Source organism: Rhinatrema bivittatum, chromosome 13 (assembly GCF_901001135.1).
Source record: "Rhinatrema bivittatum chromosome 13, aRhiBiv1.1, whole genome shotgun sequence".
NCBI lineage: Eukaryota > Metazoa > Chordata > Amphibia > Gymnophiona > Rhinatrematidae > Rhinatrema > Rhinatrema bivittatum.
Genome location: NC_042627.1, coordinates 12454841 through 12482036, shown reverse-complemented (window position 1 = coordinate 12482036; position 27196 = coordinate 12454841). Strand labels below are relative to the sequence as shown.

The window sequence follows — 27196 nt, the reverse complement described above, 5'->3', positions numbered from 1 at the left end:
ATGCCTTTCAACTAGCTTGATCACTCCATTCTTATACTTCACTTTCAATGCATATCCAGCATAGTTCTCTGCTTCAACAGCAGGGGAGAAGAAAAACTGTTACTTCACACATCCAGCAGAGCTCTCTGCTTAAACGGCAGGGGAGAAGAAAAAAGGGTTCGCACTCACAAAGCGGGGAGTAGCTGGCTTGTTACGGCGGTTACCACCCCAAACCAAATGTACCTGATACTTCACTCTCGACGCATATCCAGCATGGCTCTCTGCTTCAACGGCATGGGAGAAAGACTGATACATCACGAATTTCCAGCATAGCTCTCTGCTTCAACGGCAGGGGAGAAGAAAAAAAACTGATACCTCACGCATATCCAGCATAGCTCCCTGCTTCAACGGCAGGGGAGAAGATAAACAACCAATAAGGGCTGTATAACATAATCTGGGTAAAAACAAATAAGCATGGGTGTAGCTTGCTTATTGCGGCGGTTACTACCCCTACTACCTCTAACTAATCAAGCTAGATATTTCACTTGGATGCAGCTCCATCACCGCTCTCTACATTAATGGCGGGGGTGGAAGGGAATTAGAACCAAGAGCTAAGAGAAACAGATAAGTATGAGAGAAAAAAATGAGGGAAGCTTGCTGGGCAGACTGGATGGGCCATTTGGTCTTCTTCTGCCGTCATTTCTATATGTTTCTATATGTTTCTATATAAGTACCTACAGAGGGAAGGGGTCCCTTACAAGTGCATTACAAGGAGTGAGGGTCAGCATGCAGTATTGCAAAAGACAGATTCCAGGAGCTGCTGCATGCACTGCACTACACCCATAAGAGGATACACTTTCAAGGTATATATCTCAAGTAGTACTTAAAGCAGAGCTTCCCAAATGTATTCTGCTGACCCCAAGGCCAGTTGGATTTTCAATATATTTGCAGTGAATATACATGAGACAGAGTTGTATGCATTGGAGACCCAGTATGTTACGGGCTTGGACCCTTGGGCTGAGGTGGAGTTGGCACAACCTGCAGGGAGGAACCTTGCAGGTCTCCACCTGCCTACGGTGGAGTCAAACAAGGCAGAGGCCCAACTGGAGCTTCCCCTTTACCAGCCCTCGATCCCTTGAGGTTGAGCCTTTGGTTGCTGGGGGCCTCATAGGACGGGGCCTCCGTGGACGTCGGAGATTCTTCGATGTAGCAGGGTCGAGCGGATGGTGCAAGGCATATCCTGAATCAAGCTGGGATCAGCAGCAGGTGGCATTCGAGGATGTCCTGGAAACAGGCAATGATCAGTGGCTGGCAGCAAGCAAAGATGTACAGAAAACAGGCCAAGGTCAAGTACCAGGTATCCATCCAAAGGGAAGAAGGGATGGATAGGCAGGCAGGCAGGAAAGAAGTAAACGGGCATGTGAGGGATACATAGAAGAACTAAAGGAGGAACACGGACCCTGGAGTCGAAGGTGGGCTGGAACTGAGGAACGAAGACCAGCTGGAACTCAAGAACGAGATGCTGACAATGCCACTACTCAATGAAACAGGCTGAGCTATTGCCAAGGCAAGGACTGAAGGCAGACAAGGGCCTTTTATAGGCCAGGACTCATGACATCTTCAGGGGCCACGGGGCTTTTCCCGCCACGGTCCTTTTAAAGTTCGACAAGAGATGCATGCACACACATAGGGGAACACACTCTACAGCAGCCTTCGGGAGTATCCCACCATGTCGGAGAAGGGTGACTGGCCTGAGGAAGTTGGCAGCATCCTGCCGCAACTCAGACCGGGCTGGAGGTAAGAGCGGCAGTCTGTGGGGCAGTCCACCAACTGCTGATCGCAACACAGTATCTGCAAATTTACCTTATGCATATTCATTGTAAATATTCTGAAAATCCAGCTGGTTGTAGGATTGCCAGAACAGGTTTGGATAGCCCTGCCTTAAAGCCCATTGATCACAATGGGAAGACAGATCGAGAAACATCAGGATGGCCAGCAAAGGATGGGGGAAGTGAGAGCAAAATGCATGTAGGCTTGGTGGGTTAGGTAGACAGGATTTCTGCAGAATACCCAGAGCAGTATGCAAATAATATTCTTCCTAAATACCCCAGGTTTTTATCAGCAGTTACCAAGGTATAGAATAATAGCACCAGCACAGCCATTTCGGCTCCTGGTACTGCAGTCTGATTCTGCTCTCCCTGGCCATCCCCTGGAGGAGCCCTGCAGGAGCGCTTCAATAGTTCTTAGCACTCCCATGGCTTCTTTTGGCATGTACATGTTCCACAGCAGAAAGTTCAGGAAGGCAATGAAATGATTTCCCAAAGGGGCTTTTTAGAAATTGTAAAGAAAATCCTTCCGGCTAATTCCCTTAATTCATGTCATTCCATTTCACAGATACTGATGCTTGAAATTCCCTCATCGCTCATGGAATAAGTACAGAAATTATCTCCCCCTGCACCCCCCCCCCCCCCCACACACACACACACCCACCAAATCTCTGCCTCCATCTCTCCAAATCCTTCTCTTTCTTCTTTCACCATCACACTTCTCCCTCTCTCATCTTTTTTTTTTTTGTTTCCTCTCCTCGTCTCACCTTATTTTTTCCTCCCTCTCTTTTCTTAGGCCCATGATCCCCATTGCTCTCTCTTTTCCTGTTCCCATTCCTTTCTCTCTCCATCCTGGCCCTTCTCCTTTTTTATTTTCACACCCCTATTCGCAAAGAACTCCACAATTTCCAGCCTTTAAAAAAAAAAAATGTGCAGATTTATTTCCATGCCAAAAATATGTAGAAGTTTGTAGGGCTTATGAGCTACAATGGCTTTCCTGCGTTACGCACAACTTATTCTTTCCTTCTTCACATTCTTTGCCTCTCATCACTGCCTCCCTTTTCCTCTGTTTCTCCTTTCACCAACTTCATATGCCCGTTTATTTTTTTTCTTCTCCTCTCCCCCTTTCACATCTCACCTCCTCCTGTTTCATCCATCCTTGTGGATTCATTCAGAACCAAAATGTAATTTTTCTATAAATCAGCCACAATTTTGCCTTTAACAAGATGTAATTTTTTTTTTTGGCTCATCTCAAAGTTAATTTTCTTGTCTCCTGAAGCAGAGAGTCTGACACTTTAAAAGCTTGTTAAGCAGGATAAAACAACTTTAGCTGCCATTAGCTGTCATGTTTCTACTTGAGTACCATTTTTCCCAATAAAAGAGCTGATAAAATGGGGCGAGACGATACAAGGTAATGAACCCCTGCCACATCTCCCGTGTACTGCATGTGCTGCAGAATTCATTTTTGCTATATGCAATAAGATCTCAGCAACCTACTGCATGATGCATGGAGGATTGGTATGTTGTTATTTCTGCTTACATCATGATGGTGTACAGTTTGCTAAAATAGTGATTTGCATTATTGTCCATAGACTCTACAAGATCCCTCAATGTAAAGAACATATCATTCAGATCAAGGGGATGATTCCATCTTAGCCTTACTTGATCTTTCTGCTGCCATCAACACATTCGATCACAGCCTCCTGATTCAGTGCCTACGGAATATCGGCATTAAAAGGTGCTGCCCTGAGATGGTTTGAATTTTTTCTACTCAATAGAACTCATGTGAGCTAGTGAACAATCCACTCACAATTGTGGAGTTCTTTGCGAGTAGGGGTGTGAAAATAGTCTGCCATCTTACCAGACAAGCTGTTAATGGCAGATCATCTTTTGAGGGATTTCAGATTCCTATTTCTTGACAAGCCCGAAATCTATGAATCCTGCTGGATTTGACACTTTCTTCAACGCTGCAAATTAAAACCATAGCTTTTATGGCTATTGCATCATCTAAAACCAATACGGTCTTGCAATGATTTGAAATCTGTCTTGGATGCCTCGGTCACAACTGTATTTCTCTGCACCTTGGTCTACCACAATTAACTCCTAGAGCCATGCAATTGGTCCAAACTGTAGCTGCACGACTGGTCTTGGGTACAAATTCTCGTGACCATATATTACACCCAATTCATTACAAGTTGTGTTGTTTTCCAATTGCTTGGAGTATACAGTTTAAGGTATTCAAGGCTCTGAATAACTTGGCAGAAAGGTGCTTCAGTACAGTGCTACATATTTATCACTTCCCCTCATGTACTGAGGTCTTCCTTTTGAAATTTGACATACCATCCATGAGACAGATAAAACTGACGGAATCGAGAACATCTTTATTCATTGTGGCTGGCCTTGTATCATAGAACTCATTTCTGGAGAACATTAAAGCTGAAACTTCTATAATGATGTTCCATAAGGCTTTTAGTAATTTGCTGTAAGTTTTTACCAAGAATGGCTTTTATTCATAAAATTTATAACTCACCTATCAATATTCCTAGGTAGAAGTGAGGTACAATTGAGTGTATTTATTAAATAACAAATGACAAATAAAATAGTAAATAAACTGATAACCAAAACTTTTAAACCCATTAAACAATATAAACACGAAAAAACGAAAGATAAAATAAAATAAATTATTTATTTATAAAATCTTATATCCTGGTCTCCTCCAATACAGTTGTTTGGGGCAGATTACAAATTAACATGCATAAACAGTATAAAACAAAATTAGATGCTAAAAACAATGAAATCACTCTCCCCTACCATTGTTTAAGGGGTTAAAAATTTCAATACATAAAAAAACAGCATAAGCAGATCAATATCGTTTGGTACTGGTTCCCTAAAAGCATCCCAAAATAGAAGCATTTCAGCTCTTTCCTGAATGCTTTAATCTCACTATCCCTTTCGCAAGTTTGCTGGAAGTGCATTCCACATGAATGGAACAAAAAATTAAAATGCTGACTTACAAAACTAATTTGAGATGAGATTCTCGATTCGAGGGAAGCACAAGCATCTCGGACCCTCTAGTTGGCACTTATCACTATAATTTAGTTGCACTCATGTACTTAAGCTCATAATAAAACTGCCTTTGAACAACTCTCATTTTAAAATGTGATCGAAATTATGAGAAGCCAATTAAGGACTTTTAGGGTGAGAGTTATGTGATCATACCTTCCAGTACCACTAATAACCCTAGCAAGCGCATGCTGTTCTAATTGTAGAGACTGAATTACTTTATCTGGTAGTCCAACTAGCAACCCATTATAATAGTCCAAATAACTTAAAGCAAGCGCCTCTGCCACTGTTCTACTTGATAGCAAAGCTTTTGGTGGTTTCACCATCTTGAGTTTATAAATGTAGGGATCCTGTTAGTCCCCTACTAATACTTGATAAGGAATGTACCATTTGGTATGGGGAGAGACAGATTATTAGTTTGTTGAGTTTGCAGCTCCCCCATGTGGCAGCTGGAAATGGTAGTCTCCCGAGTGGTTTTCTAGAGAGATCACCATTTTATTCTTGTGGATCGTTTTTGCTTTCAAGAAGACAACATGTCCTAAGCTGTACTCTTATTTTTCTAAGCCTTAACTTTAAGCACCATGGAGACTTTTGTTTTGGATGTGAGTTTCTTTCCATCCTCTCATGCCACCTTTCACTTATTTAAGTTGAGAGTTCAAAATTCCTTTTGGATTCAACTAGGCTGTTTTGAGTTTTTCTTCTAACTTAAGGAGGAGGTTTCCTTCATGTAAGAGAAACCTGAGATCACAAGAATCCAAGAAGAGGATGACTTCCAGATATCCTGAGAGCAGGAGGAAGGAGAATGAGAGGAGATGAACCACTTCAGTGGCCCCATGAATATCTGCTGAAACTGAGGTAAAGGAGGAAAAGGTATCATCCTTAATACTACAGGAGGAGGTAGGAGATAAAAGACTGTCCTTTAAAAATACTAATTGATACTTCATCTATATTGGGAGGGGAGTACCTCACTTGCCCTAAATTCCAACGGAAGGGAGAAATCAAGTATTTTATTTAAAACGTTTTTATATACCGCATTATGGGCAGGATCTGGCCGTCAAGGCGGTTTACAATGAGACATACATAGTTAAAAACAATACTATTTGTACATACTATAACACAAAGTTAAAAAAAACATATTGATAAATTTCTGGGATTTTTGTAATTAAAGTAATTATTAAAACCACTACTTAAATTGGAACAACATCTGAACATGAGAAACTAAGGCAGCACAAACTTACTGAAAAATATGTTGTATCATCTTGGAAATGAAGTACATAGCTGTAAAAACTTTACACTCATCATTGCACATTATCAGTAAAGAGAAAAGTTGGAAACCACCAAAACATAAGAACAAAAGAACATGCCATACTGGGTCAGACCAAGGGTCCATCAAGCCCAGCAACCTGTTTCCAACAGTGGCCAATCCAGGCCGTAAGAACCTGGCAAGTACCCAAAAACTAGGTCTATTTCATGTTACTGTTGCTAGTAATAGCAGTGGCTATTTTCTAAGTCAACTTAATAGCAGGTAATGGACTTCTCCTCCAAGAACTTATCCAATCCTTTTTTAAACACAGCTATACTAACTGCACTAACCACATCCTCTGGCAACAAATTCCAGAGTTTAATTGTGCGTCGAGTGAAGAAGAACTTTCTCCGATTAGTTTTAAATGTGCCACATGCTAACGTCATGGAGTGCCCCCTAGTCTTTCTATTATCCAAAAGAGTAAATAACCGATTCACATCTACCCGTTCTAGACCTCTCATGATTTTAAACATCTCTATCATATCCCCCTTCAACCGTCTCTTCTCCAAGCTGAAAAGTCCTAACCTCTTTAGTCTTTCCTCATACAAGAGCTGTTCCATTCCCCTTATTTTGGTCGTCCTTCTCTGTACCTTCTCCATCGCAATTATATATTTTTTGAGATGTGGCGACCAGAATTGTACACAGTATTCAAGGTGCGGTCTCACCATGGAGCGATACAGAGGCATTATGACATTTTCCGTTTTATTAACCATTCCCTTCCTAATAATTCCCAACATTCTGTTTGCTTTTTTGACTGCCGCAGCACACTGAACCGATGATTTCAATGAGTCATCCACTATGTCGCTTAGATCTCTTTCTTGGGTGGTAGCACCTAATATGGAAACTCTCATGCATTTTAGTGAATAGGGACTTTAATATTCTCTAATGCTGAGATTATCAGTGCTGTGTACAAGAGACTAAACCATGGGAAAAGAAAAGAACAATGTGAGGGCCTTGAAAGGATACTTTCCCCCTGCACAGAAACCTTGGAAAAATAAAACTAAAAGAACTACTGTGTCCAAGTAAACATAAGCGCGAGATATAGACTCTGGGTTCTGCCTTAATGGGGCTTCCATAAAAGCGATTCTTGCTACATTTTTCATATGGGGAACCATGGTCAATTTAGAGTCAAGCACTACTCCTAGAGTACGTACCTCTGTTAAAATTTGTAAGGGGGTGCCATCAAAATTTATCTGCAGGCCCTCGAATGGGGGTTTTTGCACACACATAGCAACTTGGTTTTATAAACGTTCAATGAAAATCCTCCTCCTAACCAAACTTTTATTTGAGTTGAGTTAAGCCGTGGAAAACTAAATAAAATAAATAGCTGCCTTAAACAACACATGTCTCTACTCATGCTAAGATATTAGCATGATTCATGACAATCCACTGCAGGCCTGTTTAAATAAAATGGCCTTTAACCTTTTCCTCAATGATTTTAGACAGTCCTCAGATCGAATGTCATTGGGCAAGGTGGTCCATAGCACCAGTCCTGCAACTGCAATTCTTGCCTCACTCAGACAAAAATTGCTTTATAGAAGGTACCAACAACAAAATTTCTTCTCTGGGATCATAGAAGAGGTGTAGCTATAGAAATCTTATTTATTTATAGTTCTATATGCCGCCACATTACCACAGCACTCATGCACTCTGGAACCTTGAAAACTGTAAGCAAAATCTTAAAACGTCACACGCCAGATCACTGGAAGCCAATGCAAGACCTGCCCAGTCCCTGGCTGCACCGACAGCTCTCTGCGCTTTGAACTATCTGAAGGGCTCGCATTGTAGAAGCGGGAAGACCTCAAAAAACTGAGTTACAATAATCTAGCCCACTGCATGAATTACAGTCCAGAAATCATCTAGGAAAGGTCCGAAATTGGTTCCAGACACAGATCGAGTGGATTTTGCAGAAAAAAAACCAAACAGTAATTTGGTGTTTATAATAGGATTTCTTTATTTTGTTAACTGTGCTGTTTTTGTTTTTTTTTTAGCTAGCCTGATTTTTCTCTTTTGTGATTCACTTAGAAGTTATGATAATGAGGGCTATATATATTTTTAAATAAATAAAATTAATACATTTGCTGACGCACCCTAAAAAATACACTTCAGATCCCTGGGAAAATTTAATTTGAAAACTATTTTATGAATTCCCTTTAAATTGGGTTTTTTTTATGAATGCCATTTGGGATGTTGAAATTGTATTGCAGATGTGAGAACAACTCTTACCAGATAAATGGTCTCATGCATAAAAATGCTTTTCACCAACTGATTCCAAATAATCTGGAATCTAATGCAGGGTATTACATTCAGAGACTGGAAAATGTGCAATTAGACCTGAAACGACTGAGAGAGAAACCTCTCGTTGCCAGCCTTCTGGGATTTCCCGAAAGGGAATTCTCTCTGGTCTCGTCTGTCAGCCTTCTGCCATGGCCTCATTCTCTCCCTTCCCACGCCTCCCTACCCTCTTCCCAGAGCATGCAGACACATACGACTAAACAAGGCCTCTGAGCAAGCTATGAATAATCAGAACACGCTATGCAGTCGCCAGAGGAAAATAGAGAGCTCTGGCGTGAGATCTAAAATGACCAGAGATTCATCATTTGCAGGACTGGGACTAGACAGATAGGGAAGAGGAAATCAAAGAGGCAGGGAGAGTGAAAAGAGGAATGGAGTAATAAAGTAATAAAGTGAAAGGAAAGAAAGGCAGGAGAGGATGATTAAACCAAAAAATTAGGAACCCCTAAAAAAAAAAAAACCACACAAGGAAAGAAACAATATAATTCAAGACAAAATAAGCAGATGAAACTTGAGCAAGATGCAAAAGTTCAGTCCAAATTAATGGAAAGAGGGAGGAAAGAGTAGCAACTTGAAGAGGCTGCATTTTGCAAAAGAAAAAATCTCCTTCTTGCTGAAAGCAGCCTTGTTTTTACTCTGCCAGCTCGTTTCTCTCCACCCATCAGCTCTCTCTCTTCCAGAATCTCGTCCTGGTTTGCCCGTGCTCCAGCGCTAAAGTGACCCATCCCGTCTGAATGGTTCACAGAGAAACTCCAGCGTGTAATCAGCTCTTTCCCCACTTCCTTTCTACGGTGTGTGCTGGACTCCCTGCCCGCTGCAGTGGGGTTTTATCTAGGACTCTGCAGGCAACCTACTGCTGCTGCCCCCCCCCCCACAGAAGAGGGGGGACCCACTGGATGAGAAGATCGCAGTTTTACTGTGAAACTGCAGGATCCATCTACAACACAAAAGCAGTTGAAAAAAGGGGCCATGCTAAACCTTGCTCTTGCAGCTCAGGTGGCCCACTCCATCCTCTTGCCTCTTGGTTGCAAGCATTCATCGGCTGCATCCACAGCCGTATTTAAACAGACCCAGAAAACTGGGCAGCTCTTTACTTGTTGTGGCAGAGCTATAAAAGTTAGAGGCATCGTGGCTGAAATCATCTCCCCAAAATGTGGTTTCAAAATGGTAATAAAATGACAAACCACTGGGTTAGTGTGTAGGCCAAATTTTAACAAAATCCTTTGCCCCTCCCATCATTCTATCCATGACCCCTTGTTTCCAGTCTTGCACATTATAATCCTTCTAGCTAGGTTTGCACAATTTCTCGCCATTCAAGTGCGGTGCATGTGCCTGTGCATTAGGCTTAATTTAGACCAATCAGGATTTGGACCTGAAGCAGTATTAAATGCACTATGCACCACTGGGTGGACTGCAGGCAAGTTAGTGGTAATAGAATTACCAGTTTGCTGAGCCACTTACCTTCCTGGATTTGCTCGATAATGCTGACATTCTCCCAGTGCCGAGCGATGACAGGCTGACTTACTAGGAGGGTCTCTTTTCTTGTGTAGCTGGGGTTGCTCCTCTCATGCTGACAGAGGCTTAGTCTCTTTTTCCTGACCTCACTCTGCAAAAGTACTTGGCACTAGTCCAGAGGTTCTCGTCCCCTGGCCCTCCACTCGGAGTACCACGGAGGACAGCAGGCATGCTCCCACGACTGCCTGCGGAGCGAGTGGGGTCGCAATCCCTTCACCCTTATATTCACTTCGGTTAACTAAAGTCTAATGATGTCAGTGGGTACTACAGTAAAACATTCCTGGAGTATACAACAGCGTTCCCTTCAGTCTTCCCCCTCCAGGCAGCATCTCGTGCTCATTTGGACTTCTGGATCTCATGCATGGGGTAAGATGGGTCTTGGGTGGAGGGCTTCAGTTTTTTAAATTTTGGGCATGGGCACTAAGCTTTTTTTTTGGCAGGAGGAGGGGGCCCCTGGCCCCTGCATTTAGCTCATGTTTTTCAGTCATTTTGCTTAGTTCATTTCAAATAAATGAAATAAACCATAAATGAAACATAAAATGCCAAAACAATGCAAAACAAAATGAAGCAAAACAAATTAAAGTCAACTTCCTTATCCTTCAACAATGGGTGCAGAGGAGAACTAGGACAACGCAGCATTAAAAAAAAAAAAATTCCATTCACATTCTGGTGTCACCTCAGTAACAGCAAAAGAAACTACTTCCACTGCCAGCCACTTTGTGAAATAACTCAAAAGCCTGCAAAAAAGACCCTCAGAACCTTACCATATTGTAAGAGCACCAACTCCGAGAACTCAAACCCCGAGAATCCAGACTCTGAGCAGTGGAACACTGAAGAGAAAGAAAAACACATTTCCTCCCATATTCAGAAAATACAACATGCCCACTCCTAAAGCTGGCATTCTCCTCACTACAAACTGAAAATAGAATGCTCCTTTATACTGTACCTTTGTTTTCTGATCATTTTATTTTTCTAATTAGGTTGGTCCTCATCTTTCTTTTCCACTTCCTCATCAACCTTCTAAGTCCTTTTCCGGGGTCTCATTCCATTTTCTGATTCTTCTCTTCTTGTCTTCTTCCCTTCTTCTGCTACATCTATCTTGACATTGATCTTTGTTTCATCTTTCTTTTCCATTTCTCTCATCTTCCTCTATTCACCCATGGCTAAATTTTACTCCTCCTTTCCCTCCAGTCAGTCTCTTTTTAACTCACCTACATTTTCATCTCCCACTCTCACCTCTCCATTCTTTCCTGTCTCACTCTCTCTAGCCTCCTAGTCCCACTCTTTAGTCCCCCATTTCCACCCTCTATATTCAATCCCTCCCCAGCCCTTACCTACAGTATCTTCCTCTGACTCTCATCCCTCGCCAGCTTGAGCAACTTCCATCACTCATACCCTCCACTGCCTCAAGTCTCTTTCTTCCCTTACCCTTTGCCCAGTCTCACATTCCCCTTTAATCTCATCCATTTCCACCCTCTCTCACCCCTTTTTAAAGACCTATCCCCTTCCTTTGTCTCCACAGCCCCCTATACTTTCTTCTGGCATCTCCAGGTCATGAATACCATCTTCCCACCTTTCCGTACCCTGTCTCACATTCCATCTAACACTTCTACACATACCCCCATACATTCCATCCAACACTTCTACACATACCCCCATACATTCCATCCAACACTTCCACACATACCCCCATACATTCCATCCAACACCTGTCTCACATTCCATTTAACACTTCCACACATACCCCCATACATTCCATCCAACACCTGTCTCACATTCCATTTAACACTTCTACACATACCCCCATACATTCCATCTAACACTTCTACACATACCCCCATACATTCCATCTAACACTTCCACACATACCCCCATACATTCCATCCAACACTTCCACACATACCCCCATACATTCCATCCAACACCTGTCTCACATTCCATCTAACACTTCTACACATACCCCCATACATTCCATCCAACACTTCCACACATACCCCCATACATTCCATCCAACACTTCCACACATACCCCCATACATTCCATCCAACACCTGTCTCACATTCCATCTAACACTTCTACACATACCCCCATACATTCCATCTAACACTTCCACACATACCCCCATACATTCCATCCAACACTTCCACACATACCCCCATACATTCCATCTAACTCCTGTCTCACATTCCATCTAACACTTCTACACATACCCCCATACATTCCATCTAACACCTGTCTCACATTCCATTTAACACTTCTACACATACCCCCATACATTCCATCTAACACTTCCACACATACCCCCATACATTCCATCTAACTCCTGTCTCACATTCCATCTAACACTTCTACACATACCCCCATACATTCCATCTAACTCCTGTCTCACATTCCATCTAACACTTCCACACATACCCCCATACATTCCATCTAACTCCTGTCTCACATTCCATCTAACACTTCCACACATACCCCCATACATTCCATCTAACACTTCCACACATACCCCCATACATTCCATCTAACACTCTTCTACACATACCCCCATACATTCCATCTAACACTCTTCTACACATACCCCCATACATTCCATCCAACACTTCCACACATACCCCCATACATTCCATCCAACACTTCCACACATACCCCCATACATTCCATTCAACACTTCCACACATACCCCCATACATTCCATCTAACTCCTGTCTCACATTCCATCTAACACTTCTACACATACCCCCATACATTCCATCTAACACCTGTCTCACATTCCATCTAACACTTCTACACATACCCCCATACATTCCATCTAACACCTGTCTCACATTCCATCTAACACTTCCACACATACCCCCATACATTCCATCTAACACTCTTCTACACATACCCCCATACATTCCATCTAACACTTCTACACATACCCCCATACATTCCATCTAACACTTCTACACATACCCCCATACATTCCATCTAACACTTCCACAAATACCCCCATACAACCACCTACTCATTTCTGTCCTCCTAATTCCACAGTCCCTGCTCAATCTCTTAGTCTTCACTCTCCCATTTACTGAAGAACCCATTTGCACTCCCACCTAAGTTCTTCCACATCCAATAACTAGTCTAGCTCCCAGTCTGATTTTCTGCTCTCCCAGTCAATCTCAAAACGTTCCCACTGGACTCCGACTCCCTAATCTCACCTATCCTTATCCTGTCATAGTATGTGCCCTCCTGCCTCCTTCCCCCTTTCCATCTTACCCAGCATCTGCCCTACTGCCACCATGTCCCCTCCCCCTATTGTGGCATTTGACCTTGTCTTTTCCCCACAACATCTGCCTCTTACCTCTCTCCTTCTCCCATCAGTCCTCTTGCTCCAACCCCTCCCCCCCCCCATCTGGCCTCTTGCTTCTCCTTTGCATCTGCCCCCTGCCTCTCCCCCTCCTCTCTCTCAGCAACTACTCCTTCTTTCTTCCCTCTATTCCAGCCTCTCTCCCCTCCCTCAGACTAACTAGGTGCTGGGAGCCTGTCCCTCCACTCTTCCCCACACTGTCTCCTCCATGACTGTGCCAGCACTTCTAGCACATTCAGAATGTATTGGCAGGCACTATCTACCTGTTACTGATCTTGTGAGATCCTGAGCAGGACACGCCCACCCATGAGTTTCAAACGTGAGGATGAGGCGGAGTAGTGGTGAATGAAGGGGCTGCCTTCTGTTGCTAGTAGCTAGGATTCCTTGCCAGCTATGCTACTCATCCCGGTGGCTCTTCCTGCATTGTGTGCTCTGGCTTGTTGGAAAAAGGCTGGGAGGTGGGGGTGTCAAGCAATTGTTTTGAGGGGGCACCTTGTAGTGAAACCTATGCCCATTGTGTACTTTTAGCAGATTCCTTCATCTGTCAGCACTGGCTACTGCAATTTTCTCTCACACAATCTGCATCTTTTACACTGCACCACAGATTCCGAGGCTGCTCTCGGCTCTACTCCCGACATTCTGGAACCTTCTCAACTCATGGACTGGTTTTGACGATTCTTTACCTTGTTATGGACCGATTCTCCTTTCTTTTTCCCCAAAGCAACCATATATCAGTTTCTCTTTACTAAAAAGGTATACTCGCATCAAGATAAAAAAAAAAATCCAGTGCACCCTGGTTGCTCTCATCTCCCCAAAGAAAATGGCCTGGGTTGATTTAAAAAAAAAAAGTGACCTCATCAAGTTCAGCCTTTATTTCCTGGAGGCCATTATACAGCTCATTAATGTCCCTTCCTCTCACAACCTGCTGCCACTCTAACTTTCAATTCTAATCATTCTAATTCTTTCTGCTGATTAGTATTGATTTTTTTTCCCCTTGTCTAGATGTTTGCTCTGACTTATAGCTCAATCAGCATTCTGTAATTTTACACTCAGGTCCAGCAAATTATCTACCTTTGGTTTCATTTTTCATTCCTGCATTACCCTCCCAGTGTAATCAGACTGCACAAAGCTCTGCCAAGAATTCTTTTGCTTCAGCGCTCATGAAAAGTTAAGAGACTTGCACAGATAAAAAATAGAATCTAGGCTTCCTCCACTCCTGACCTGCAGCAGCCACTGCTACTGGAATGCCACACAGCGTCAGAACTCTTTCACAAGCCAGATTTTCTGTTTCAAGATACATCACAAAACATTTTGATTTTATGCCCTGCTTTTCAAGTAAAAAACAAATAAATAATAATACAACCCCTAGCGGCTAACAATAAGTCAACAATTACTATTCGATGCATATTAAAAAAGCATAATACAACTATAAGCAAATATGAAAATACAATCAATTTAAAATCAATAAAATAATCTTTGCTTAATGGTGCTTAAAGAAAAAAAGAGGATAAAATGTGTACTTTTTAAGGCTTGTTTCACCAAGTTTTTTCTTTCATTGTGTGTATGGCAAAAAAAAACAAACAAAAACCCCAAAGAAAATCTTAGCGAATCAGACCCCTTAAAATGGAAAGTCAAATGTCACAAATTCATGTCAGAGCAAACCAAGGATGCATGACAACCCCCTTAGTCACTCTGATCGAGCTCCCTGTGACACAGACGATTAGGGTTGCATTTGAACTCAAAAATGCAGTTGCTCCAGTCAGCTCACACGACCAGAAGCTCATTGATTTGGGCCTTACCGTACAGGGCCCTGTGGCTCCAAATGTCTTGTAGAAAAGTGGCTTGGCATGACTGTTGCTGAAGCAATAAATTTCAGGGAAGGCTTAACACCCACTGAAGCAAACCATTGGCATAAGGGATCTCTGGCCAGCTTTGTTGGATTCGGAATTATGGTACTAAAATGAGCAACCCTGCTATGTTTATCTATCTGCTCATTGTGGCAGAACCTTGCTGCTTCCCAAGTCAGAAGACCAATGGCTGAGCAGGTCAAGCCCCTGAAGTGTTCTATGGGCCAGCTAAAGGGTGACCTGTAGTTTCCGGCTGTTAATAATAAGGATTATTAATGGATATTTTTCCTACCTAATATTCTATGAATGGCACCACACAGTGGTTGTAATTAATGGAACATATCACCATCATAGCTAAAAATGTCACAACCAAGATATTTATTTGGTGTACCTCTTTTGCAGACCTCTAACTTGTAACACAGTTTGAGCTTTCTAGTTGAAAAAGAATAGAACAAAAGTTTTTTAAATATATAAATATCAGGTGAATTTTTTTTTTTTTTTAAATATGCCATTTTAAGAATCATTTTCTGTTTTCTTTAAGGATATTTTGATATTCTAGTTCTTATAGAGTTGATGCAATTGATAAATTGATTTCCGAACGTCGGTTTCCATGTTATGTAATAAAAACTTGGGTCGTAGAAAGAAATATCATTGATCAACGATTGGCTGCAGGTTGGTAACCTGTTCACCCAAAAAATTAAACTTACACATAACATTAAAATAGAAATAAACCGGAAAGGATGCTTCTATAAATCAGTGGATCTGTAATAACGTCACAGTCAACACCCACTGTCATGGCACATTTTCTACAGCCATTAAAAGTGATTTACAAGGTTGCCCTGTGAAAACCAACCCAGCCGTCAGATTTGATCACAATCTCTGTCAGTTGCACAAAATGCAGAGAGAGATGAAAGGCAAACAAAGACAGTATGGTGAGAGTAACAGGAGAGGAGGAAGGAGGGAGAAGAGTCAGAAATGAGCGAGGAAGGTTAACAAATCTTACTCTTAAACCCTTTCAAATAGCTGCAGCCTGCCCTTTCATCACTGGGTGTCACAAGCCTCATTGACCGCAATTTACAGAAAGCCCAGAGATTGCCTGAACAGTGAAAGCACCGATTCCCCGGAGCAATGCTTCACAACCTTTTATTATTCCGTGGCACACACTCTAAAGTTGTGCTCAATCCCCATGCCACACCAAACCAAGTTTTGCATGATTCTCACCCCCTCTCAGTGATATGAGAAGAGCAACACCTTTTACCTGTGTGTCCCTCGCCCTGCTAGCTTCAATCTGACATCCCTGTGAGACTGCAGAACCCCGCTAGTTCAGAGGTTAGGCTGAAGCCAGCGGAGGAGGCACCCAGGTAAGGCGTGCGGTTCTCCTCCTGCCACTAGGAAGGAGGCAGGGAAGAGAAAGTTACCAGATTTCTGGTGGGTGAATCTGGGACACTTGCTCTCCGTGGTGCTAGTAGTGAGTGAGCAGCTGATATTGGCGAGAGGGGGAAAGCTGGTGGTGGACTGTCCGCATGGAAAATTGTACTAATCTACTCTCAAAATATACCTAAAAAGCACATTCTTTAAATGTTGTTAACTTGAAATTTATTTTTTTTTAGATTACTACAAAAGCCTAGGTGTTGACAGGCATATACCGCACACAAGAGAATTAAATTATACACCAGGAAAAAAGTCAAGAGCCAACAAAATCCAACTATTCCCAATTCTCTACATGGGAGGTCAGAGATTTCAAACTGAGTCCTAGGATATTTTACACTGATGAGTTATCAATATTCGCTTCTCAGGCAATACAAAATTCTAATCTTTTTCTGGCTCAGCGTCTCTATTTCAAGTTTGTTTTCCCCTCTCTCTCTTTCCTTCAGCATGGATATGTTAATAATTTTCTTCCTTTAATCTTTCTGCTCAATTGTCTCTTCTCTTCATCCTTATCTCTTTTCCTGTTCTTTCTGCCCGCTCTCTCTTGCCCATTCATCCTCCTTTCTCTTACCCTCTCTTCTATTCTTCATCCCTCCTTTCTCTCCCAGGATTCCTCCCCACTCATGGTACTGAATCCTCTCTCCCTCCCCTCATCCCCTGCCCTGGGTCCTTTCCTCTATCAATGTTCTCTCTCTCCTCCTTTCTCTGTGCCCCCACCTCTATCCCTAGATCCCTCCCTCTATTCATGGTCCTGTCGATCTTTCTTCCTATTCCCGAGTCATTTCTCTGCCTCCACTATTCATGATCCCTCCACCACCTCTCTCTCTTTACTGGGTCCTTTTCCCACCTCCATCATCCTGCTCCTAAATCCAGGGTCTTCTCTCTCTCCTTCGATCTCCCCCCTATCCCAGATCATCGCTCCCTCTTTCCTCTTACTCACCATTTTCCTGCCCTCACCCTCATACACAATGTCCCTCCCTTCATCGCTGCCCCTTAGTCTACCCTCATCTCTCTCCCCCATCCTCCTCCACAAATATGCCTGACTTTTCCTCCCAATCCTCTTCCTATCCTGGCTGGCAGAAGCAAAGGTCCTAACATTGTCTCAATGCCTTTTGGTCCCCTCTTCCCAAGAATTCACAGCCTTCCTCCCCCTCCCCTAGCATTTGCCACCTTTCAAACTGCCCTCGTGCATTTGCCTCCCCTTCCCTCCATTCTTGCCCGACTGCAGCTCTAATGATTTCCTCTTGCCTTCTGCTGTCGGCTGAGTCACAAGTTCCTGCAGCACATGGGACGGTGTCCCCACCAGGTAAAATCAATGCGTCAGAGAAGGAGCAGGGACTCATCCCCGCCGTTCACTGCTGCCCTGTGCGCTCCCTGCTCCTAGGCCTCCCCCTCCCCACTCCTTCCTCGATGCTGTCTGGCTGGCAAGGGCCCAGTGGGAGGCTCATGCTGGGGGGGGGGGGGGCTGCCAGCGCCCTGGCACAGGAAAGACGCCTTCCGAAGCAAAACTGTGCGCCCCGACACCTTGATTGAGAAGCACGGCCCTAAGACTCCTTCACTGCCAGAAGCCCATTAAGGCAAAAGCAGCCGCAGCCACATCAGAAAGAATCACGGCCTTAGAAATGATCCGGGCAGGCAGCGTGAAAAGGGGAAGCCGGGCCTTATAGAAGAGGAAAAGGACCTGCTGAAACAACACCTGCAGCCAGGAGTCACTTCTAATCTTTCTGAGTAACACTGTATGATAAAAATTCATCAGCAGCACTAGTCACCAAGTCCCCCAAAGAAAGCATTGGGAATGCAGATAAGCCTATACAAAGGTCATGGATTCGCTTATCTAATCTTCAATTTGGATTTGCTTTATTTATTCAAAAATCATATTTACACTGCACGGTCCAATGATCATGGCGGTTTACAATCAGAGCACACATTATACAATTATTCTCATTCTAAAAAAAAATAAATTTGACATAATTAATAAGTTTAGCAATCTCCTATGTCCATAGAGTAGTTTTGAATGCACAAACAACTTCAGAGCAATTTTAAGTGCAAGTTGGGCTATGTTGTTTAATCATAACATACCTCTAACATGCCAAGGCGTGTGGTAGTATGGACAGGGATTTCTATGTTTTGTTTGTTCTTTTGAAAAAAATTTTTATAACTTCTTAATTATACCTCAGTTTAATTCTTTGGGGAAAATATCTTTGCTCTAACGGACCAAAACTTAAACATAGCAGTAGCCTATGACCATAGAGTAGTTTTGAATGCACATTCAAACAACAACAATGTCAGGTTCATTTTAAGTACAAGTTGGGCCTAATGTTGTTTAATCATAAAACACACCTCTAGAAAAAAAACAACATTTGTATGCTACATATATTCAGAATCAGTCTTACTTCTTTTTACTTATCAATCTTAAATCAGACACTCTGATTGCCAAGCTTTGCAATATTTGCAAGAGTCTGATCATCCCTTATCTCTCAATTCCATCAGTGCTAAGAGAATTAGAGATATATCTTCATGCAATCCAAAAATGGCTACTGCACAATTGACTTGCTTTAAATACACTTAAAACAGAACTTTTAGGCCTTGCTAGATGGACTAACTGAGGAATCTACAAAACTTTAGATTTGAAGGATTAGAAATCCCTGTCTCTCATGTAATGAGAAAGTTGGGAGTCTTGCTGGATGCTAGCTTTTCAATGAACGCACAGGTATGGAAAGTTGTTTTAGCTGCTTAGCATAAGTTGCAAATTTTATGCAGGTTAAAACCATATTTAGAGGCTGATGATTTTTACCTAATCCTTCAAATACTTCTCCAGATTCGATTGTTAAAAAATCTCTGAAAATAAAGGTTACAGTAAAGTCTTTTCTTCTTTATAATTAGTAATGATGGCAAAAAAAAAAAAAAGACTAAATGGCCCATCAGTCTGCCCAGCTTGTAAAGTGGCCTGGCTGCGGAAGACCCCCAACCCACTGAGGTTTGAGGAAGAAAAAGGGAGGCCCTGAGCGAGAACCTGTGTCTTTGTGTGCAAGTGTGCATGAGAGAGCACGTGTGAGTGTGTGCAAGAGAGCCCGTTGTACGAAAAAACCTGTATGCATATGTGAGAGAGAGAACGAGAGAGAGAGAGATGGTGCAAGTGATTGCCTGTGTGTATTAGACAGAACATGTACGTGAAAGCCTATAAGAGAGGGGATAACGTTTATGTGGTCCCCCTCTCCCAACAATCTCAGGGTAATTGGAAATCAAAAAAGATCCCAGGTATTGAGAATGGGGAAACAATTATTTTTAATTCTTATTAGTTTTAATTGCTCGGTGTTATTTGACATGTCTGTTTTGAAATATTTTATTGATTTTTATTGATTTTTAAGAACTTTAAAAAAAATGTTTAATTATGTAATGACATTCTGCTAGAATAAATATTTCAAAACAGCTATTAGTGTAATTTTACTATTATGATTGATGTGTTATATTTCTTTAGTTTATTATAGTTTTAAGAGGAATGAGAGTTTTTCCATTGTTACACTTCATACAGAATCTGGCTTCTTGCGGTTTCCAGTTCAGTCATTGTTTTCAATTTTCTATTTATACCATTTGATGTCTTTATTCTGTATTTGGTGAGTATCCATCTGTGTTCTGCTGTGTGATCAAGGTGAGGTATTCTGCTGGCACGTAGTTTCCATGTAGGGATCTATAGAAGCCTGGCTTGTTTTGTTTTCCTAATAGGAGGTATATTGATGTTTTAGGGCCTCATATAATATTTGCAGTGTTGCCTTTTCATAAGTTGGGTTGTTACTGTTTGAGTGTTGGCATTTAGTGTTGTTTTGGTGTGGGCAGTTTACTATATTATAATTGTAATCCTGTTTACCCGAGGCTTATTGAGGACCAAGGTCACCTCAAAATGTCCTACAATCGGCTTAATACCATATAGGATCCACATTTCTTTTTTTTTGCAGGGCTTTCTGGTTGATACCACAGCAGAACATGTAGAAATAATACATGATGTGATATTTTTTTTACCTCAGAAGATTATCAATGTCCTTTTTTCATGTAAAATCTATTATAAATGTACAGTTTTTAATTGTGTGTGGTGAGGGCTGGGAAGGAGAGTGTGCAAGGCTGTAAAAAGGTTTCCCTATGTTGCCCAATATGCTTGCACTGACCTGGAAGGAGTTTGCCACACAGATTCCCCACCATTCACCCATCTCTCACTTCTCCAGGGGGCATATGCTGGAGAAGTGTGAGAGGCAAGACATAGGGTTCCCTAGGAATGTGTCAGGGTTGCCACATGAACAAGCACCCTTCCCACTTCAGCCCACATACGTGCCCATGTGGCCATTCTTGCACGAGCAACGCTTTTAAAATCTACCTCATAGTGTTTTTGCTACCGCATCCACATATGCCTTGCCCATACCTTCAGTTGGCTCATCTGGCCCAAATCCGGCTATTTCTACTAAATGTGTTCATTTATTGTGATGGAATGCATCCAATTTTGCAGCAATCCACCCTTTGTCTCCAAATGGACTAACACTAGTGCAACATTCAGGGATAAATATGGAAAAAAATAAAATGGATCCAACATAAGCCAATAACCATCAGAAGCAGACCGGATTAGGGAATAGTGATCTGTAAGGGCACAGCAGACTAATGAAATGTTCAGCCAATACAAGATATTATACTTGCCAAATCCTATCAGATCTAATTCTATGCTAGGCAGAGATGTGATTTAATTTTAAGGACATTACCTATATCATTTCATATCTTTTTTTAAACTGAAACAAAAAAAATCATAACATTCTGTTTTTTAAAAACTTTTTCGCATAGTGCACACTATTTGGATCTAGTGTGCACTAACAGAAATAGTATGCACTAAACAAATTTTTTTTTAAAAAGCAAGAAAACCTAACAAAATTAAAGAAAACAAAACAAAAAAAAAAAACGAGGAGGGGAAACCAAAACAAATACGTTTTATCGAACATCCCTAATACTAGGAGCATTCCTCTTAAACAAAACAAAACAAAAAAAAACAAGCCACACACCAATTCAAGCTCATAGAGTACTTTGACTTACATGGGTCTGGGTTGGAGGGAGGGGCACAGGGCTATAGTCCGGTGTGGAGAGGTGGAAGCTGGCGTCACTGGGCAGTCTCTTTACCAAGCTTCTCCCTGGCTCAGGAGATGATACGGTGAGAGATTCATCAGAAGATTCACTCATGGGCTCTGGAGAATCTCTACGAAGAGCATTAGCCTCTTGCTCGTGCTGTAACTGAGAAACGAATGAGAAAGGATATAAAGCAAGAAGTGTTAAAAACCATAACTTGTTAAAGAAATGAACAGACAAGTTTTTTTTCCACCTCATTCATACAGCTGGTGCAGCATAACCGGTATCGGGAAAAATAGGCGAATGGAACATTTACTCCTGGATGAATTCTGTGCAACCGTAGAGTCCTCACAGAGTTCCCCCTTTCCTGTGCAGGACTGAACGCAGGAGCCGTTGGGAGCCACTTTACAGAGTGCCAGCCAGGAGAAAGAGGAGCCATGATTGAGCAGGAGGAGCTGACTCGCCCGAGCACAGCAAACGTGATGGACAGCTCCGCAAGCAGTGAGAGAAGGAGTAGAGCCATTCTTGGAGGAGGGGGAAAAAAAACCAAGCTTTGGAAAGCTTTGCGTGGCCATGCATCAGCAGCTTCTTCCATCTTCAACACTTATTTATTAAAACATTTATTTTACCACATTATCCAACTTTCTAAGCAGATGTGGCCCCTTCTCACCAGCAGGGTTGTGCTTTTCACCTGCAGCTACCTATTTCTCTTCTGTGTTTCGTCTGAACTGCACAGGGCCCCAAACTCTCATGGCAGCCCATGGTCCCATGTGGCTCAGAAGCTGGAAAAAATAAAAGCTGGCAGAAAAGCAGACAAGTAAAGTAAGAGACACTCTGCTTTCTGAGTCTTCTTGCGAATTGGAAAGGGATTGAGTGTGGAGGGAGTAAGAATGATTGTGCTAGGAGTGGGAGAGAGAAGACAATTGCACTGGTGAAGTGAGGAAGGGGGAGGAAAAGAGATGATGGATTACACCTGTAAGATGAGGGAAAAGATGATTTTGCTGGTGCCCTGCAGAATTTCTCTTCTCCTAGAAAAAAAAAAGAAAAGTGGAGCTACTTCTGAAGGACTGCAGCACTTCCAGTTACAAGAGAGAGTCTATGACATGGCTTCCCAAATTTTTTGCCATTGTGACCCCAATTTGGCACTTCAAAATTCACATGGATCTCAGAGGACGACCAAAACAAATCAGCAGAGCTGCCTTCTCCTGCCAGCAATCCTCCCCACATTCCAGCTGATCCCCATTCTCAACCTCCACTCCATCATCCATAGAACCTTCTTCTCAACCTCCTCCCCTCCAGCTTATCCTCTTACAGCCCCCAGCTCATCCCTTGTTTTATTATTATTTGAAAGGTTAAATAACCGTCCTTTATTTACCCATTCCATTGCACTCGCTTTTCTTCTATTTAGTACAGCAGTTCTCAGTTTAGTCCTCTTCATCCCACAGTCAGGATATCCACAATGAAATACATGACATAGTTACATATATTTAAAAGCCAATATTTGCAAAATCCATCTCATGCTTATTCATTGAGTATATCCTGAAAATCCAATTGGCTGGTTTGGCATCCACTACTGATATAATTGAATAATTTTATTGTTTTTACTATTTGTCAGTTTGTTTATGATATACATATATATATTTTTTTTTTTAATTGGAATTCGCTCAATATAATCTAAGATTGAATTAAGTGGAATCTAAATACTTCAATTAAATAAATACATATATACTTTAACAACTTGATGGTTAGACCATTTGGCTCTATATCTGCTGTCATTTACATAATATTAAAGTATGGACCCTTGAAGGAAGAGGTTAACAATGAAAGGCCCACAAGTACAATAGATAACACTTCTTCTTCTTTTGCAGTAATGGAATACTAGATAATACACACCTCAGGAGGAGGAGAATGGGAGTCTGGGAGTGGCAACAGCCGCTCCAGTGTTGGTAATCTTAAGGTAGAGTCAGAGGACCAAGGATGTAGCACTTCCTCTGGACGCATAGGTGTAGGAGCCCTGGAGGCTTGAGTTTTGTGTTGCTCATTTCCTCCTGAAACAGTTGGCCACGGTGAGGGCTGCCGTGAAGGAGAAGGGGTTTCTTTTAGCACTGGTGGTCGGTATTCATGGAAGGACACGGAATAGGCCAGTCTCCCACAGTGCATCGCCAGCTTGTCATCCTGAACCCGCAGGAGCGCCATGTTGTCGTCGTAGTGGTACAGGTGCTCGTCTTTCCCAGCAAGCAGGTTGATTCGTGGCTGGTTGGTCCGAGGGTAGATGGCAAAAAACGCCTCGCCCACTTTTTGACTATTCTTCACAGAGCTGCTGTCAACTCTGAGGGCTTCGATTCGGAGTCTCACATCATGATTTTTGTCATTTTTGCAGAAGCCTGAAAAATCAAAGGGCAGAGTGAAGAATGCAATTTTATAAGTTTGTGGGTATTTTTAGAGAAGTGCTGCAAACATTTCTTATTATATTTATGTAGGCTCCACCCCATTTTCTTCCTTCCCTGCCCTTGTCCCATCTTGGCGAGCCCTGATCACAGAGTCCTTTTACAATGTCAATCAACGTCCCTTCTTTTGCGGCCCCACCCATTCTGGAAAAGAGCAAAGAGGCTCGACTTTACCCTCCATGGAGCCAGTTGGAAGTGGACGTCACCGCAGCCACGTACAGGAAAACGGAAGGTCTCATTGGCTTTGATTGCCTGTCTGCATTAAATCATCGGGGAGGTCCTTTTACAGCCAACCCCTTTACAACCTATCACTATTTTCTGTGAGAGAAGGCAGGTTAAAATGTATTAGATGGCACTGTATACCCAGGGAGGGGCAAGGTCCATCTACCCCATAGAAGAGATATGGTTTTTGTATGGAGTTTTTCCATTTGTATCGGTTTCTGCTCGTCTATGCTACGGCCACGTATCCCAATAGAAAAAGGCATTTCCTTCTAAAATCAAAGTGTACATTGAGAGGTCAATATTTCAGAAAGCCGGCGGGAGTTTCATGCACAAGACTCCCCTCCAAGTATACCTGGGATAAAGTTACACGCTTAACTTTATCCCAGGACTGTGATTTTCTGACCAGACTTGTGCATGTAACCTTAGCTGGAGAGCGCTCAGAAGACGTGCGCCAGCTAATATTTAGCCCTGCCGCTGGAATGCCTCCATTGATGCTCCTTTGTTTTCAGGATAAATTGAACGTGCACAAAAGTGTGTTTGAGGAGGAGGTGGGGAGCGGAGATATTGGATGCTAGGGTTTTTGTGCGCGCAACTGAAAAAAAAAAAAAAAAAAAAAAAAAAGGTTACCTGCACAAAGGCTTTGAATGCCGAACTCTCGAGTCGTAAAACGGATGCCGGTGGCTCAGATAACCTGTGCTCGGTTCTTGGTTCCTCATCTGGCTGGGGTTAGGTGCGCCACAGGGCAGCACACACAGCCCCTGGGGAGAGGAGAGGAGAGGGAGTCCCAGTCCTTACCAAACTGACTCGGCAGCCAGATTTAGGGCTCACGATTGTTGGATTCTGGAAGCAGCTCTGATGCATGGCCCCCAGCCAGGGGCTACTGCTTGATGACCGGGGCTAGGAGTGGATACACAATAAGGGGGAAAATCCCCGGGTACTTACAAAAGGTGGCCCATGGTGCCAGACCCCCCTCCCTGCTTTTTCGGAGCTGAAAGCGAGCAAAGAGAAAGAAACTGCTTTGATAACCCAAAAACAAAAGGTCTGTGGCAGGGATCTGGGTGCCCTCGGTTATGTTGTGCACAAAGAAATGGAATAGTGTAGCCAGGATGCATTTTTCCCTCTGCTTATGCTATTTTATTTATTTATAGACTTTTCTTTGCCGACATTCGTGAGGCACATCATACCGGCTTACATTGAACTGAAAGGAGGAAAATACAATGAACAGAATAACATGTCATAGTTAAACGCAAATGCTGTAGGATATAAGTATCGTAAAAACATTCAGAAATTATATATAACAACATAAATAGAACTAAATAGCTATGGAGGAAAAAGTAGAAAGAAAGAAAAAGAAACTTTGTACAAACTAAGAAAACTTTATCTTTAAACAATGAGAAAGTGGTATAGGGGTTATGAAGTGCAGCAAAGCTGCAGGGGGGGGGAGGGGAGGGGCACAGATGGAAAAAGGAGAAGAGCAAGGGGGGGGAGGGGCACGTAGTGGAGATTCTTAGAAAGATCCATTTAGAGAGGTCCATTTAGGAGAAATGACCACCCCATTAGATAATAGGGTGGTCATTATCCAATGATATTGGTTGCAGAAAGAACAAAGTTTTTTTTATGCTGCTCATCAACAATATAGCATAGCACCAAGCAACGGATACAAACCGAAATAAGAGAGCAAGATGCCTGCCAACCGCAACACTTCGCCGGGCAGACAGGATGGACTTCATCTGCCTTCAGTTACTTATGTTACTGTGCAAAGCCGGGGAAAACCAGGGCCTTGTTGTCTGCTATGTCCTTCCAAATATTAGGGTCTTTTTTTGCTTGTGTGCACTTCCGCAATTCTTCGCACCTTGAAGCTGAAGGCATTTCTTAACTGTTGTAAAGGGCGAACGTTTCGTGGTTGGCATTGCCTGCAGCCCTCCTCACCTCCTTCCTGTAACTGGGCAATCTCAGCCTTCTACACTTTTCATGCACGAATTCTCTTATTAAAATCTTTGGCAAACAGGCTTGTGAACATTTAAAATTACCTGGGATATTTGCATAATGACATTTATATAAAATGTTTTGCACAACCTTCATAGTAATATATTTTTCAACTGTTGGGCTCCTCCCTCCCCCCAAATAAAAGGAGTCCGTGTATAGAAAGTCAAGGCAGGTCTCGGTGGTTCCCAACCTGAGCCTGGAACCTCAGTCAATAGTTCTCATTTCCAGGATAATCAGGACAGGAGTGCATGAGACGTGGTACCCTGTGTGGCGAGGTCAGGTGGGCATGAGACGCAGTACCCTGCGTGGCGAGGTCAGGTGGGCATGAGACGCGGTACCCTGCGTGGCGAGGTCAGGTGGGCATGAGACGCGGTACCCTGCGTGGCGAGGACAGGTGTGCATGAGACGCGGTACCCTGCGTGGCGAGGTCAGGTGGGCATGAGACGCGGTACCCTGCGTGGCGAGGTCAGGTGGGCATGAGACGCGGTACCCTGCGTGGCGAGGTCAGGTGGGCATGAGACGCGGTACCCTGCGTGGCGAGGTCAGGTGGGCATGAGACGCGGTACCCTGCGTGGCGAGGTCAGGTGGGCATGAGACGCAGTACCCTGTGTGGCGAGGTCAGGTGTGCATGAGATGTAGTACCCTGTGTGGTGAGGTCAGGTGGGCATGAGATGCAGTACCCTGTGTGGTGAGGTCAGGTGGGCATGAGATGCAGTATCCTGTGTGGCGAGGACAGGAGTGCATGAGATGCAGTACCCTGTGTAGCGCTCCCTATGGTCATGCTACCATTAAGTCTGGGGTTCTCAGGTGTCAACTAGACCAGTGTAGGATGGCTGTGG

At 42.9% G+C, this 27196-nt stretch overlaps 1 protein-coding gene across 4 annotated transcripts in view; it reads right to left on the bottom strand.

The window, feature by feature from the left end:
- The window catches only part of CCDC33 (coiled-coil domain containing 33), a 294341-nt gene that overhangs the window by 261086 nt on the left and 6059 nt on the right, over nt 1–27196 (bottom strand). For all 4 annotated transcript variants that reach the window (XM_029574706.1, XM_029574707.1, XM_029574704.1 and 1 more), the window contains 2 exons: nt 23596–24086; nt 21673–21867 (listed from right to left, as the gene is read on the bottom strand). In XM_029574706.1, the coding sequence (XP_029430566.1) occupies nt 21673–21867; nt 23596–24086 (686 nt within the window). The remainder of the gene's footprint in view (nt 1–21672; nt 21868–23595; nt 24087–27196) is intronic.